The 17,744-nt window shown below is 38.4% G+C and overlaps 1 protein-coding gene across 4 annotated transcripts in view; it reads left to right on the top strand.

The window, feature by feature from the left end:
• SCUBE1 (signal peptide, CUB domain and EGF like domain containing 1) overlaps window positions 1-17,744 on the top strand; it is a 217,630-nt gene that overhangs the window by 137,966 nt on the left and 61,920 nt on the right. For all 4 annotated transcript variants that reach the window (XM_052790181.1, XM_052790180.1, XM_052790179.1 and 1 more), the window contains one exon: window positions 1,266-1,382. In XM_052790181.1, coding sequence (XP_052646141.1) covers window positions 1,266-1,382 — 117 coding nt within the window. The remainder of the gene's footprint in view (window positions 1-1,265; window positions 1,383-17,744) is intronic.

Here is a 17,744-nt window from a genome sequence, read left to right as displayed (position 1 = left end):
GCTGTGAATATTCAGCAATAGGAGTCTGTAAATCTGAGTAAGTAATGACAAAGCCTCTTTAGGGAAAGCCAGAATGAGGTGAGCTGAGTAGAATAATGGCAGTCTTGGGGGGCAAGGGGGTATTTTAATTTAATCAAAGCCAGAGCAACTGAAAAAGATACTATTAAAAGGACTTGCTCTCTGAAGTAAATACTTTTCAGATAAATGCATAGTTCAAACTGACATGCTAAATTGACATCCTTACATCCACTCTATTCTCTGGATCAAAGCAAAGTTAATCATTTCACTTGCCTTTTATCTATTTTATGGATGTGTGTGTGGGTATGTGTGTGTATGTATGTGTACGGTGTGCGCATGTGCACACATGAGTAGCAGAAAATAATGGCAATGAGGGAGGGGTTTTTGCTTTTTCTGTAATGAAGTTGAAGATTTTTTTTTAATGTAGTGGTACCTAATAGTCATTGCCCACTGTTGTAAAAGCTCAGAAGTATTGCAGCTTTCTCTTGCCTGTGTTTGCCCAGCCACCCTTCTACATACTACAAGCACTGGGAAATTTCAATGACACAGCTTGGAATGGGTTCAGTGACCTCAATTATGCCCTCCCACCCACTCTAAACTCCTTTCAATTTGCAAAAAGCTTTAAGTGGACAAAACCCAGATGCCTTTTGCTTGTAGTTCAGTAAGAACAGATTGGGCATGTAGATTCTTGTCAAAGTGATATATGTAGTTCATTTTCCATTAACTCTTTCTTAACTAAGGATTTTAAATTCTCAGTTCCAAGTCTAGCACTCTGCTTTGCTTTCTACTGCTTTTTAAAGTTCATTATGCCTACAACATCATTTAAAAAAATGAACCTTAGAAAGCCTCGGCTAGACATTAACTGATACGAAACAGACTGAATGTTTGGTTCCGCTTTTAAAGGCAGTCACTTTTTTTTCTTTTTAAACTTGTTTCGTATGTAATAACCCATCCTATTGTCTAAGGCAGTTCAAAAGCACTAACTAAATATAATAAATAAAAACACCCAGTTTGGGGGGGGAGAAAGAAATCATGACTTGTGGAAATGATTTACCAGTCAAAACCAGTACATGGGCCCTGATGACCTTGAGAGCTTGCTTCCGTTGGCTTGCTTAAACTTAGATTGCTTTCATAATGTTGTAATATTGCCCCAAAGAGTCGGTGCCTCTCCCCTCCCCCAGACCATTTCATTACACTCCCTTTCTCCCTCTCTCTCTCTCTCTCTCTCTTTCTCTTTCATTCTGCAGAAACATGTGCTGTCAATAATGGAGGCTGTGATCGGACTTGCAAGGATACCGCGACAGGGGTACGATGCAGTTGCCCAGTTGGATTTACCCTGCAGCCTGATGGGAAAACGTGCAAAGGTCAGCTTCTGTTTGCTTTGCAATGCATCATTTGCCTTCAGCGGTTCCAGTACAAGATGTAAATACTCAGTTATTTAATCAATACTTTTAAGTTAAGGCAATACTGGCATAGAGATTGCAATTGAGTTCATTAGCTTTCTCCTTCCCTAATTTTTCTGTATTTACCTATTTCAATCATTTTTCTGTCTATTTATTAGAGGGTTTTATCACTGCAAAGAAATGAGATACAGAGGTCAAACTGTTTCAAACTGACCAGAGATTTAGAGGAGCAACCCTGGGCTGCAAAAAAGCTTTCAGTTTGAAAGGATAGTCTGATACCCTTGTAAAACTTCAGTCATCTAATGGTGTCTGTATTTGTCTATTCAAAAAGCGAGTTAAAATTCTCAACTGGTACTTTGTTACCTGCAGATAATCAACTGGTTATTGCCAAGCAAAAGATGCAGAGGTATTGCTCAAAAACCCCCAGATAATTGTCAATTTCTGCCCCTTCAAAACACAAGTAGCCAGCTACAAAGGAAAACCAAAACAACATTTACTAGTGCACAGGTCTAAACTGTATAGCTGATGCTCAGATTTTACTGTTCCAAACGCAGCACAAGAACCTTGGCATTTTGTCCTTCATGAGTGTGTTAAAACTGAGGTCAGGGAAGAGAGAACAGAAAGGAGCATCTGATACCACTGTCAACATCTGTTCTCAGTTAAGGAGACAGGGACAGTTCTCAAATATCCCTGCAGAATCGCATTTAATGGCACTATGCACATGAGTAGATTTGGATACATGTTAGTAGGACCAGGCCCTCCATCAACCATATGCCCGTCTTCCTATGTATTTCTTTTGACCATCCAGGAGGACACTGCATATATTGTTGTCACAGAGAATACTTTTTTATCACTCAGTGACTTAGAGTAAGTTGACCTAACTTGCTAAGAAACTATTGGGACCTTTTTCCTTCAAAGTAACCAGAAATGTCAGAATAACTTCAGTCCAGGGCTTGATGTTACTTAAAATAGTAAAACCCACAAAAATAAACAGAAAATGTGTGGTTTCCCCTCGCTCCAGGCTGAAAAATCCCAGTGCTTGGGCATGATCCTGTTAGTATTTATAGAAATAACAGTCCATTTGCCTGTTTATTTGAAAATAAAACATTTAAACTGCCATTGCACACAATGTTAATAGTTAAGGGTGAGCACACATCAAAAATCAGTTGTTTTAGTTCAAGCCACATAAAAATAAATCTTCATTTTTACAGGCAGACTAGCTAAGCCATAGCAGAGCAGTAACAGTGATTCCACCAAGTGCTTAAAAAGAAGGCATTTTAATACTGTAACATACACCTAGACTTGATCATAATGTTTATTATTGAAACTGCATCATGAAGAAAAAGATTAATTCTAAATTTAGAAGTTTGGCCATAGAACTAATATGAAACAATATTTATATAATCATCAAGTCTATAATTAATGCTGCAGACAAAATGAAATATTCAACTGATCCTCAAACCAAATACCCTAGCTCTAAACTGTTTCACTTTTTTTTTCTTTTCCCCTTTTTTATGAGAAGAAAATACAAGAAACAGAATCTGTATTTTTATGATGCTGCAGATTCTTTCTTATTTTCTTAAAATAAGCAGCAACTAGAATTTAACTCACATGGTTTAGCAAACCAACCAGGCCATTTCTTTTTAACCTTTATTGACATTTTAGGAAATACTCTTCATCATAAAATGGTAAAATATGTTTTGCATTTAATTTAACTGTAATTAATAATATTTATCTAATGTATTGCAGTGTGAGATTTCTGGCTAGATTCTGCTTCCCTGAAGCTAAAGTAACTTCCCATTTAAATCTGTGCACAAAGGATACTGCAGCTAAACTGACCAGTGAAGCTTCTTCCGTAGCTTTCGCAGGCAGCCCTTAGTCAAGACCGCTCTCTAAGATTTACATCTTCTGAGTGCAAAAGTGAGCATTTTGGTGGAGTGACATTGATGCCTTCTCGGCTCCTCTTGCTTATAGCTAAAGCCTGGAAAAGGCTGGGGTGGGGAAATCCAGTGTGCACATATTCATTCCTCTGAGTTCTATAGGAAACAAAAGAAAAAAGTGATCACATCAAGTTTTCTCCTTTGATTTTTTTCTCTTTACTCTCCTTGATTTGACTGGCCCACAATTTCTCGTTTGTACAGTTCATTGTTCCCTCTAGCTGTAACATTACATTCACGTGGTAAGAGCAATGGATTATCTATTGGATGCCCTTTAAAGCACCTTCAGGGATCATGCAGCTGTCACATCCTGTCTTTCCTGGGCAGAGTTTTCAAGTCCATCAAGTGTCACAGCATCTCCAAGTGAGGTTTTTCATATAAGCATCATTTCAAGAGAGGTTATATTTCTCACTGTAGGAGAAAGATATGCCATTATCTATCAAAGGAAAGTAGAGAGACAGGGCATGTAAGAGAGGCTGAGAGAAATTGGAGGGAAAATTAATATATTAACAGAAAAATGCAATTGTGGGTTGAGCAAAATTATTAATATGTTTGGGTTGAATTTAGCAAATAATGTTGACCAAAAAGAATGTTTTTATTGGAAAGTCTACGATTTTTCAGTCCATTTTGGCATCTTCCTGTCTAAGACATTTTACATAGTGCAGCTATTATTTGAAATTATGCAGTTGCTTAGATTCAAGAGGCTTAAATAAGACACAAAGAAACACCTGAACTTTTGAGTACTCCAAGGTGGACATTGTGTAATTTATCAATCTGTAATTCTAGCTCACTTGTAGGTGATTTCCTCAATAGTGCACTTTTATTCTTCCTTATTTTTTACAAGGGAATCAGGTAAATTAAAGAACATTTTTATTTTTAAATTAATAAAATAATTTATATTTTTTTTAATAACAAAAATTCCTAGATGGTTCTGTTCAAAAATCAGGACTAGTCTGTTTTAGGCATTGTATAGACATATAATGGGAAAAAGAGTTTACTGTCCAAAATGTTCACAGGTTTTTGTTTAGTAGTTTGGAATTTCATTAACTGTTTAGTATAGGAGGAAAAAGGCAAGTATACATACAAAAGGAAAGGCAATTTTTTAAGAAAGAGTATATGCAAACATGCTTTATTTGCCAAAAGATGGCAAATAAACTCTATTAAGTGTAACTAATTGTTCTACACTTTGTTTGCAATATCATATTTCATACTTTATAGTTCTATCATAAAAGCTGGGATGGATTCAAATCACAGAGTACAGAACTGAGTCAGGACTGAAACTCTGGTATTTCTCCTGGCCCCTTCCAACATGTCAGAGAATGGAGGGTGCAGGAAAGCAATTTCCAAGTAATACAAGGGACCTACCTTCAGTAGTTTTGAACGTCGACCTCTTTCACAGGCTCAGTGGGAAATGAGACTTCATTGTACCTCAAAGAATCAAGCTCCTTTTGTTAATGCACAGTGCAGTCTGGCTTACATCAAATGTCAATAAAATAGGAAAAAAAAGTTGTTGTGCAGAAAGTTCTAACTGGAATGTGTACAGGTAGCTGCATAGCCAGTAGGAAGACTACTGTAGCAGAAGATTGTTTTGGTTTCTGGAAGATGAAAAAATCTTTTTTTGTCTCTGATTCTTTCTCCCTTACATATATTATTTACCTGATCTCGCCGTGAAATAAGAGCAAAAGTGCTGTCTGTGGTCTAGTTAGAGAGACCTTCAGGTGTATTGATCGTGGCTGGGATAAAAATTCATTAACATTTTGATGTTCTTTAAAAGTCAGTCTCAAACTCAAGTCTTCCCTCAGCTGCGTTGGCGCACGATGGAGAATGCTCCTTTTTTCCCTTCAGCTTTCCTATCAACTTGGCTCTTAATAAGCCAAACCATGGAGGCTTTTGTCAGCTAAGAGAAGAGACACATCCCAGGCAGAAAGAGTTCCATATTCTCCCTCTAATTAATGCTATTTAATTTCTCCTACCATTGTAACTGGGTGATCCCAGCTTGATGCTGAGTTCATTTGATGCTGTCAATTATTGTGCCACATATGACAAAACAGTGTAGTTCATTTCCTTAAATGCCGACCAAGTCATCCCACAGAAGTCAGCTAATGCAGACAGAAAGGGAGCCGGAGGATTAAAAGACCTAGTGGCCCAGGATGCTTATTGCTCATTGCCTCCTACCCACTTTTTAATATCCCCTATATTATGCATATCGGAGGTTCTGTGGTCCCTAGCTCCCTTGCTTGTTGGTTTCTGTGCATCCTTCCTGCTGAGTACCCTTTTCATGCATCCAGCTGTAATCTGCCCTCAGTGAGAAGATTCATCAGCTTAGCATTTTAATTATATTAAATACAACTTATGTAGCTGATATAGCAGGAGACTCGTTTGCAAAAAACTTGCGAGGTTCAAGAGGAGTGAAGTCAGACTAGATTAGACGTAGCACAGATTTCTGAAGATTGTTTAAATCCAGCTGCCAAACTGGATCAAACAATAAAGGGCTTGTCTGCCCGAGGGCAGCTACAGAAGGATGGGAGACAAGCTGAGCAAGGGAGCATTCTTCTTCCAGGACTTAGAGTAGAGAAGGACTGGGAATGACCGCAAAAGACATCCGAGAGAGACAGGGGCTTTCTTTGTGGGTTCTCTAAGAAGTGAATTAGAGCAAGAGGAAGGGCCACAGGCTTTTGGCATGGTGTAAAATGTAGGACCATGTGTCTGATGTGCTCTGTCTCTGCCTCAAGGATTTAACAAAGAAACTGTGCCCCCAAGGCACTCTTGTGCCCCAGAATAATGCAGCCTCCCAGCACGGTACACATCGACATAGAGGAACTGTGCAGGGTGCAGCACTTGCTGAACTCCTAGAGTCAAATGGCAGAGAAAATATAATTTTTAAGCAGGAGAAGAGAAGCATAACTGGATTCCTAATGGTTATGGAGCAAAAGCCACATCTCAAATATGGCTTTTCCGTAAACATCTATAAAGTGCCACCTAACTTTGCAGTGCCCCATAGATGTTTTGTAATAGCAAGATGTGTGGTTTTTTGTTCAGCTAACTTTCTATTCTGCATCACTTTCATAGGCGAGCTTGACAGTGGGATTTTGGGCAGGTAGTTAGCTGGGCTAGCATGTCAGTGGTTTTAGTAGCAATATGATGTTACATTAATAATCTGCCACCAGCTGTGGCTAAATACAGCAGTATTAATTCATGTGCACGAATAGATCTTTGCCAGCCCCAGGTGATCTCGTGGACATGTATTTAGGAGACAGAAAGGTCCCTGCACATCTTCACCTAGAGATGGGGCATTTTATTTACTGTGCAACACTAAGTAAGCCCTTCTTAGCCCTCTGGCATATTGTTTAACTAGAGCAGTGTTACGCTGGGGTTATGTGACTGGATGCTGTTAAGGCAAACATTTCTTCTTCCTGCTGTCTCATTGTCATGGTTACCCAGCAATGTGGTGTGCTCTCTACTTCCTTGAAACAGGCCCTCATCCTTTTGCATTCAGATGCAGCAAAGAAATGTGGCACTTACATGCTTAAATACTTGACTGTGCTGCAGTGGGAGCATCAGAAATGCCTTAGCGTTGAATGGTTTGTCCAGTAACTCAACTCTGTAACCTTCTTTATCATTAAGCAATCTAGAGAAGAAGAGCAGGAGCATAGAGACTAATGAACAATTTCAGGCAAAGGACTGAATCAAAGTTTATTGAAATAAAAGGGAATTTTTGCATTGGCTTTATTAGGTTGACATAGTAATTGCTCTTTTTTTATCTTTCTTAATTGCAGCCTATTACAGCAGGAAAATGCATTTTAAATTGGGTTTGGATACAAAAAAGTGAAATCCTGAAAGTAAATTAAATTTTGAAAATGGAATTGTTTCTGTGAGGAAAGAGTTTGTTACAGAATGAGTTTCAATGAAGTAAGATATGTCACGTTTTGTTAAATATGAACTGAAAAGTTTCATTAACTTAAATGTTTAATGCTTGACATCAGTTTGGTACAAAAATATGACTCAGATGTTGAAGGCTTTTCTCTCTTTTCATTCAGAACACACTAACACTAAGTGAAAAGCTCACAATGAACAGTTTAGCTGGCCAATTTGGCTTCATTTCCTGGCTACACAATATCTGTGAACAGTTATGATTTCCTCCATCATTCCATTAGTCGAAATTACTTAAAACTTGTTTTAGGTTTTTTCTCTAAATTGGATTAAATTTACTAAAGCTTTTAGAATTGCATCTTGTCAGTCCTGATCAATTCATATGAAACTGAAAATGTTTCCCCTTTTTTTAAGAAAGGAACACCAGAAGGAGTTGCAGGTTATTTTTATTGTTTATTATTGGTAAGATGCAGTTGTTAATCTGGTATATCAACTATTAGCTTGCTTGAGTTATGATACTACCTTTGTTTGACTGTGATTGATTGGATAAGTTTCAGTGTTACATTTTTTTCACTGATTGCCTAAATGGGGAGATTTTTGCAGGAGGAGTAATTACCTATGATGAACTCATGTTTTGTTTAGTTAATACCCCTGATCAACTTGACATGCCTATAGAAGTTTGACAGTAAAATATATCTCTGTGCAAGACAACCTCTGTAAAATATATGCATCAGTCAAGTTTAGACCAAGGCAGATAGAACTTTAGTGGCACATGCGACCATACTTTTCACATCATGTAAGTGTCTCAATGCCTTTAGAATCAAGTCTATAGGTTTGGAGCAGGTCTTCTGAACTAACATTTGTCTCACCGAAAAGGCAAATGCAAAACAAGCACAAATTAATTCATGTGAATGAACTTTTTTATTTTTTGGTTTGGGCCCTGTTCTGGTTTTCTTCCTTAGGTAAAAATGGTCCTCCTTGAAAGTAGTCACCCAATTACAAAGTTTTCCTTGGTTAGATTGCCACAGAAAATTCTTAGGTTTCTGTTTAAGCGAGACCATCATTTTACCAAAGGTATACATGACTTTTTTCATAAATGCATAAGAAGCACTAGAGAAGACACCACCAAAATAGCATGCTGAAAGGTAATGCAAGTTCCAGGTTGAAAGGTGCACAGCCACAGAATTTAGATATTTAGCTTCTGCATAACTTTGAGGAACGTATTGCATTAGAATCACTAAGATACTGTGCTATAAAGCTGGAATTATGTTCCCTGTTGAATTCATTCACATACATCAGCATTTTAAATTAGAAGGAATTTAAGTGATCTCCAGAGTTTTAAACCTCTAGAGGTTGCTTATAGAGGCAAATCTGTTCATAGCTGCCTGACTACTCCTATCTGAGATCTGCAGTCTACTTTCTGTGTATCTCCCATTAGCAGCGTCCTTTAGTGTGATACCTGTGGTACTCCACACAGTGAAAGGAATATTGGTGCCTGCTCTATATTATATGGCGTTAGTGTCAATAAGTATTGTATTGGAACACAGAGCGGGTCTTGGGACATACAAAAAGAGCTTCTTCCAGCTCACCTTTCTCTAGCAACATGAAGATTTTTTTAACATGTGCGAAGAGGTCAGTTCAGCTTCCTCCACATTAGACACAGTTTTTGAGGAACATAAGCATTATGAGCCATTAGCCATAATGAGCCATTAGCATTTTCCAGTGTTCTCTCAAAAAAAGGGAAGAAACATACATGCAAATGGTGTGAAAGAATAAACTCAAATGAAGTAAGTTGCTGGCAGTCATCACCTCCACTGCAGTCGGAGTGCTGTGGTCCCAGCAAATGTCAGCATAAATGTCAGTCACAAGATTTACAAGCAGCAGTGTGTTTTTTGAAGAGGATGTCTGGCAAAGGCAGAAAGGGCAGAGACCTGCTTGTCTTATTCCCTTTTCTTCTGATTACATTTCCCTTGATAATTGCAGCACCTGAAATGGCCATTTACTTCTGTGTCATATCTTCAAGATAATTTATGTAGTTGAGTGGTTGTACTCTTACTTTTAATACTGGTTCATACCATTGCTGCTTGATGCCAGAGTAATTTGGTGTACAGCACATTAAATTTTGTTAACATTCTGCTGATACGGTGCTTTATATTCATAGTTTGGTTTGGAAAGTAGCATATGGAAAATGGTCCCTTAGCCTTACTCTCAGTCAAAGGTACAGTGATGACTAGTGAGAGCAGCTTTTCTTTTAAGCTAATAAGGAGCTTCTCTTTGCTTGCTGCACATAAATAAAGCTATCATCTGGGTTGGATTGCTCTGCGATATCCCAGAGCAGTAGTATGCATGTTGCTCAGAGTCATGTCAAAAGTAACTAAGGGAAAGATAGGATTACTTTCAGTAGGTTTTAATTTACTATTTTGGTATCTCCGCTGGAAAAAAATGCAAAACTTTGCAAATGGAAACAGATTGAGATACACTGAGTGCGTAGACCCTCTATGAAGAAGCTGACCCAAGCAGATAGAACATTTTAACCATGATTCCTGGGAGTGGCAAGTGATACAAGGTTTTTAGGTGATCGGCCAGATACACTTCAGGCTTTTTAGGAGAAAATTTCTCAGACATTTCAGAAGATTGGATCCTTGTGGGATTTCAAGTCAAGAACCTCAGAAAAAAAGGCATTGAAAATTACTGTTTCATTTTTAAAATAGAGGTTGTCATCCTCAGGCCTCTCTATAGACTGCACCTTCTGCGACTCTTCCTTTGATCCCCAAGGCCCATATTGCTGCTGCCATGGATACCAAACTAGAATGTCTGTCCTCGCTTCTATGCATCAGCTCTCTGTGGGCATCAACTTTGACTTTGGACCTTGTGCCTTTTACTTCTCTCAGGAATCCCACAGTGTCCCATTTTTTAGAATATGGTCAGAAGAATAGGTGACCACGAGGAAAAATAAGCACATCAGCCTTGGTAATTCCTGGTGGGATTAGAGGTTTTACATGATATGGCTAAGCTACCTCCTATTTGCACAAGCTTAAAGATATGTGCATTGGGAAATAATGCGGAACAGCTGGCACTCTCTGAACTCATACCTATCGCAATAACATGCTCATAAGCACACGCAAATAGTCTAATCCCAGCCTATAGGGTATCCACTTTACTTGCCTTGAAAATCTCTCTCAACTGGGTTACCCATTCCACTTCCCTTCAGAGTCTGACCAGTGAGGAATTCAGTGACTCTTCTTGATCTCAACAATAGAAACAAAATATAAGAAAAAAGTGGGTGTTAATACAGTGGTGCAAAGAGGGCTGTGTTCTCCACTCACATGTGAAAGTCAATGCAGGACAAAATTCCACTCCCTCTCTGGTTTCCTTCTACCTTCTGTGCCACTCCCTCAGAAAAACGTCCTACTCCAGAGGAGTCAGACTTCCTTGATTTTTATCAACAGCAGGCCATAGCCTGTTATGTCAAAGGCAGTCCACAAGCTGTCTGGAGTCAGGGCATAAAATTTTAGAAGTTAGTTATTGAAGTATGTGTTATCTTGTAACAACCCGAAAGTGTTTACTGAAGTGGTTTATTTTGAGCCATTCTTTTTCCCTGATGGCTTTCTCCCTGCTTCTCATCAACTTAAACCAAGAGTAAGCTTCCCAAGAGTCAAATCAAGATCTAGTTTTCATAATTCATTATACAGCAACTGTACTTTCATCAGACCCCTTACATGACTCTGCTTTCAAACTACAACTTACTCTTCCAGTGTTTGTAATTAGACATAAGTGCATGTTCAAATATAAACACCATTTGCTTCTCTGTATATGCAAGCAAAGAGCTATCAGAAAATAGAAGAGATCAAATACAATCACAAGCTACTGCAGCCATGAATCAAAACAAAAAATACCTTTGCCCTCTCCATGCTGAACACAAGGCTGAGGTCTGTCTTTTATCCTAAAAACAAGAAAAAAAATTAAATACAAAAACCTCTTCTATCTTTGCATATGTAAATTGTATGACACAGAATGGAGAATGGACAGAGGAACGTCTTTGCCTTGCATGAGAAGTCAGCACCTAAATAAATTCATGAACATGAGACTGATGTGAAGAATGATGATAATGAAAATGTGAGTCTTCCAGTAACTAGACTAGTGCTTTTAGGAGGAATGAAAATAGTCATTTTCTATATATTTGTGATGCACAGATGAAATGTACGATTAAATGTGCAATTAAAGTAGCTGAATTTTCTTTAAATTGCCTTCTGACAGGCAAGTTCTGACCATTTTCCAGTGCTTCTGCATACTTAAAGCGTCCTGAGATCACATGCCATTTTCAGGAAGCAAGCAGATAGCTTCTTGGTAAAGGCAAATTTGTGTGAATCTGAAACTGCTCAAGTGATTTACAGAAACCAACAGATTTTCTTGTTAGATGTTGCAGCAGCAAAGGATCTCCTTGTGTCTTCCCCTTCTTAATTCTCCTCTTCTTTTGACAAAACCCATATGATTGAGAAAATAAGAGGCAGTTGTGCCAAAGAAGCAACCAAAGGCAGCCAGTGGGTGATTTAGGACTATGAAACAATCGATGCAGCTGCCTAACCAAAGAAAAAAGTAACAAAAACAACATTAAATGAGAGGAAAATTAGGACTTCTCTCATGAAAACAGTGGTCCTGTTCAGTGCTTGAGTACTGGCAAGAGTTTCTGAGAACACACACTTTGTAACCTCTTTGGGAAAGCACTGAGAAGATTGTGTTATAGTGCAACCCAGTAAATGCTTCTATGGGGAATTCTTTGGCATATGAATCAACCATCTGCCTGGATTATGCTACAGAGAGAACAGGTAGACATGTAGTTGGTGAAAGAAGACGATGCAAAGGAAATTTTCTAAATTTATTTGATAGGAGTGACAAATGCAAGACTAAAGCCAAAAGGGAATATTAAATAACAGAGGCAGTTTTGAGGTTATTTTTGTTTTGGTAGGGCTTAAGCAAGATGCAAGACCATCTGTGTCCAAAAAAAACCTCATAAAGATCAAGATTGAGAGAGGGAAAACTGAGTAACTGGTGGAAGAGCAATGCTCAAGTTCAGTTTATCAAAAGAGCTGCTTGTTTTAGAAGAGATGGATTATACTAGAAACTCAGACCAGAGCACAAGCTCCCAGGTAGCTACAAAAACATTTTCAAAATAGCTACCTAAATGTGGGTTAAAGCAGCAGACATTAAGGCCTGTCTGCAATAGCCTTATTGCTGAGGCCACAGTCATTTTAAGTGATTACATCAATGTTATCCAGTCTCAAGACAAGAAACAAGTAAGGTCAACCCAATGTGAGGAAGACGGTAACAGCATCTGGAGGCAGCTGCAGCAGCTCAGTAGAAAGCTCCGTGTCATGTCCAGTGAGGGGGCCATAGTCATCGGGCCCAGTGCTGCTGCCCTGGAAACAACTGTTTCAAGGCTTGGTAAGACTGGGAGGTGACTCAGGATTCTAATTTTTTCCCCACTTTTTGAAAGAAAAGAGGGAGTTGACTGTTGTTGGTGCAGAGGCAAGTCTGGGATGTGATGACAGAGCGTCTGTCCGACTGAGGGGCAGAGGGAGGCACAGAGAGAGGAGAAGGGTCAGCAGAGTTGGTGGTAAAGCCATAGGAGGTGGAGGAGATGTTGGAGAGACAGGCAGATGCTGGTCAGCAGCAGAAAATGTGTGGGATTTGGGGGAGGAAAAGATAGAAAACTCTTGGTGGTGGGTGGCTGCAAGTGGTCAGAAGCCTAGCGAGGGGATCAGAAAAATGAAGAATTGGACAGTGACTAATGGGTACGTGTGTTGACCGGGCATCAGAACAGCAAATTTTAGATACATAGACATAATTTGATCCAGACTTTCTCAGAGAGAATTGAAGTTCCAGGCCACAGTGAGGAAAAATGAAATTATAAACCCATGAGATTTAAAAAAATGAGAGGAAATGCAAATTTCAGATACCAACACAGGTGAAATTTGTCAGAAAGAAGAAAATGGAATGGAAGACAGAAAAAAGAAGAGAGGGTGGAGAGCACAATCCAAGAAAGAAAACTGTGGATAACATCTGCCTTCTAACTGTTGCTTCAAATTTATCTAATCCAGAATGTGTATGAAACTTTCACTGCCCCTTCCCTATTTTGGGGGGAATTACTGCCTTTTTTTTTTTAGGTTAAAGACATACAATTCATTTGTCTTCTGTAGACTTGTTCACGACAGACAAATATAATATAACAGATTATCTTCCATTAAAAGATTGCAGACTTGGGTCAGCTGCCGTGTAACTCAGTTTCATTCCCTCCCAAGGGTTTCATCTATCCCCACAAAATAAATTCATGTGTACTAAGTTAGGGTTTTTTCATGACTAGGCAATATCCCTGTTCCCTGGAAACTTGCAGTTGTTATTTGTCTTTGTGAACCTCCCCTTTGAAAATGCCAAATCCTTTAAATTAATGCTTGGGAGGGTCATATTTTGCATTTCAGTTGTTGAAAAGACCTTGCATTTATTCAACTATATAAAGCTCCCTGAGGATCAGCAACCACAGTTTATTATGTAAAAGTGCGCTGTGCTTTCTGTAATTTGGGAGTTGACTACTGACATAATCATAGCTACCAACATTCAAAACTTACAGTATTTTTTTCATTCTTTTATTATTGCTTTTTTCATCATAAAATACAGCTTGTTTTTTATATGGCTAGATCCTGCTCTCAGCGAAGCATTTGTCTTCCCTGGTACAGAACAGATCCCTGGTTGGTTGAAGTAATGTCTTCAAAAAGTTTTGGAGGGTTAATTTTCAGTCTCCAGCCAAATTTCTTCGATTCATTATCAGCTGTGAGGCATTTGAATTATCATGGGCTAATTGTGTTCAGCTGTCCTTTTCAGCAGAAGTAGCTTTATCATAGGAAAGCTAGCATAGTTTCAATGAAATTTTAGAGAGAGCATCTGTATCTTCAGCTGTCCTTAATACCAATTTTATTTTTACATTTTCTTTAATTAAATCAAACAAAATTTTTAGAAGCAAACTGAAATTCTAGGAAATAAGCACACAGCTTTCCTGAGCAGATAATAATTCCAAGGGGAGAAATGAAAACAACTATGACTAAAGGTAAACTGAGTTAATAATGCTAAGTCTAGGGATTCTTGTATCTTGGTCCAGTAGTGCACAGCTTGCTCACTTGCCCCTGTGCTCTTCATTGAGATTACACGGAAAAATTGAATACTGTAAGAGCAAGGCCTTGTTTTTTAGTGAGACCTAGTACAGAGAAAATGCCCAGGGATGTCAGTTCCCCAGTTTTGTCTGATTTATACCTTAAGAAACACTGAATTAACTCCTTTACTGCTGCTGTTGTGTGTAACCTTCAGCAACCCATATAGTTCTTCTGTCTCAGCTCCTCCTGCATAAAGTGCAGAAACATTAAACATAGAATTATTGTGGTCATAGTGGCTGTGTGAATAATTAAAGTAGATAAGTAGTCAGCCCAATGTATTTGCACAATTCTGTACCACCGTTTTAACGACAGCCTCCAGGTCTGCATGTACTTACATAGTCATTGTTACCATCTGAGTTTCCCAGAGTCTGATGTACTGTACTTTCCACAAGCTTTGTAAAACAGAGAGACGTTATTTGTTGTCCCCAAGTACAGATGGGAGTCTTGACTGCACTCTTATTTCTGTCTCTCCAGGGTTTTACAAAAAGCATTTTGATTGATAAAATGTTGCAGTAGGAGGGAAACTAACTTTATTTTCTGGGATTCCTATGGCTTTGGGGGGGGTAGTTTTTGCATTTAGCTCAGCCTAGACAGTAACAGACTCTATCAGTGTATTTCTTTATGTCTCCAGTCCACTTCACATTCTGGTGTCACAGCCTAAGACAGCTTGCCCTGTTTGGGTTCGTAGCATTGCACTAACATGTTTTTAAGTTTAAAAAAGAATTCAGTGTTCAGCAAAAATTGTAAATGAAAATCCTTTCTTTTCACATTAGATTTAGTAAATCCCTTCCCTTTCACAAATGAGAAATCAGGGCCTAAACTATTCTGACAGCATTTCTAAGTTTTTCACTTTTGAAGCTTTTCGTGTTTTATAAATCTAATTAACTGTAATAAGAAAATAATAGGACATAATGTTTGTTTTACAAGGTGATTGATCTCTTGGCAGCCTGGCAGACTCTTTTATTGATTGGTTGGTGGATAATGTCAGAGTGGATATGTCCTGGAGGAGAATAGCTGACACCTAAATCCATATGTGACAGATTACCATCTGTGTTGGAAGACAGGTTTCTTCATAAAATTGCAAAGATAACAGGTGAAAATGGAGAAAGTGACATAAGGGAAATGTGTTGAAACCTGCCTCAACCTTTCTATGCTCTAAGAGCATTTACACAAAGCTCTCTATTTTGTGGGCAGCCTGTTTTCAGGATGAGGGAGATTAAATTTTAATTACACTCATTCCTGTCTGCCCAGTCGAGTTTTAATTCTGTTAATTAGGAAAATGCCTTGCCCCACAACCTAGCCATAAAGCTAATTAAACAGAGAACCTTCATTTGCTATTTGGTGGAACTTCAGTTCAGTAATGATTATCATACATTACAGTTAATTAGCACTGTGGGAGGGAAAATGAGGATGTCGCTGAAGTGCAAAACTCAAATTAGAGGTGCTATAATATATGCCTTACTTCATTTGGTACCTATCTGATGCAGGGAAGTCACACACTACCCTACCTGCCTCAGTTTCACATTTGTTAAAGGAGAATTAATTAAATTTATCTGTGCTGCAGAAGTGTTGTGTAGGTTTAATGCAATGAAGCTGATAAGATGCTGGCCTTTGAAATCCTCAAGTAGAAAACACTGCATAAATAGAATTATTCCTCCCTGAAACATGCAAAACATGTTCGAGGCAATGAACCACACTGGGAGAGTGCAGTCACAGGTGAAGTGGTGGAACAGCACGACTACTTCCTAAAGTAAAGATGCTGTACAGTTCTGCACATATTCATAAAATCTTCCAGGGCAAAACACTACCAACATGGAACAGGCTGCTGCATCAAACCATTCAGAAACCCAGACCACCAATTAAAAACAACTGTAATTTGACTAAAAAATTTTGACAGTAAATTATTTTGACTCAGAATGTTGTGTTGAATTAGAATAATCCATTTTAAGGTATTGGTCCTGAAAATATCAAGTGATAATTACCAATACCCCATTATACAGATGGAGTAAAGTAAAGAGCTGTTACAACTTGCCCATAAACCCACTGTAAATCTGGAACTATGACTTCTAACTCCCTGTAAACTACCAGACAACAGCTGGCTTGATGTTTTCTGGAGGGAACAGCAGAACCTAAGTTCTACTTTGACTTAAATTTTCTCACAGTGGCACTGAGTCCAATGAGTCTGAGGATATGAAATTATCTTTATACCTTAATAAAACATCCCTGGCATACATTATTTAAAACACTATGGAAAATGTTATTTAGAGCATTGCAAATGTAGCCTGATAGGTTATGTTTATGTTAATCCTGAGTTACTTAATATATTTCAAGTTTTATTGCAAAGTGACAGGCAAATATTAAAATAATTGCAATCTGAGCATTGGTGGCTTCAGTAATATTTGTAATGTAGAGCAACATGTCGAACAACATGTATTTTGTGCAAGCCAGGGCTGATTGACACACTGTCTAAGCAAGGTAGCCTATTGGGTTGTGCACTGGGCTTGTATTCAAGTGTGGACCAGTTAGTTTGTTTTTCTGTGCCTCTATTTCCCCACCTCTGACATGGGGTTAAAAAGTTTTGTGGTTGCTTTATAAAGTACTTTGTGGTCTGTGTGCATCAGGGAACTTATACCTGTGTCAACAAGGCAACACTAGTTAAAAGGTTTAGGGGACAGTGGTGATTTGTAGAAGCATGAGAAAAGGAAAGGAAAGAAAAGCAAAGGAAAATTATGAAAGCAAGGAATAAGAAGAACTAGCAGCCCACTTTGCACAAAATATATCTATATTGATGTCCACTGAATAATGGTGGTAAATAGCATTAGTAATCCTAACATGCTGTCATTAATAAAAACAAGAAGGGTATGAAGTTTCTGTAATTACTTTAGGTTGATCTGGGAGTATATTATTTTCCTGGAGCTAGGTAGCATTTTAAAACTGCAAAGGATTAGACAGACGCAATCAGTTCAAATATTTGTCCAGCCATTGAAAGGAGAAGCCTCACTTCCGCCTGTGATGAGGCTTTGGAAATCTCCATATCCATAATTGTTCAACAGCTAAGTGAAGACTGCACTTTGATTACCCTTTCAGTTGCCTTTAAGCAGCTTATATGAAATGTTAAATTCTAAGTTGTCTAAAATCCCTACTTTTTAATTTGTTCTCTAACTTGTATGCAGCAAGGTAAATCTTTGTGAGTTTATATGCACACATGCGCACATGCGTGCACACCCACACCCTGATCAGAACCAGGTCCTTCCAAATCTGAATTACGCTGAGCAGATTTTAGAAAGGTACAAGTGGAACAGGAACAGTCATTC

Source organism: Harpia harpyja, chromosome 6 (genome assembly GCF_026419915.1).
Source record: "Harpia harpyja isolate bHarHar1 chromosome 6, bHarHar1 primary haplotype, whole genome shotgun sequence".
In the NCBI taxonomy this organism is placed as follows: Eukaryota; Metazoa; Chordata; class Aves; order Accipitriformes; family Accipitridae; genus Harpia; species Harpia harpyja.
The sequence above is the reverse complement of the archived record's forward strand: the minus strand, read 5'-3'. Positions and strand labels throughout refer to the sequence as shown.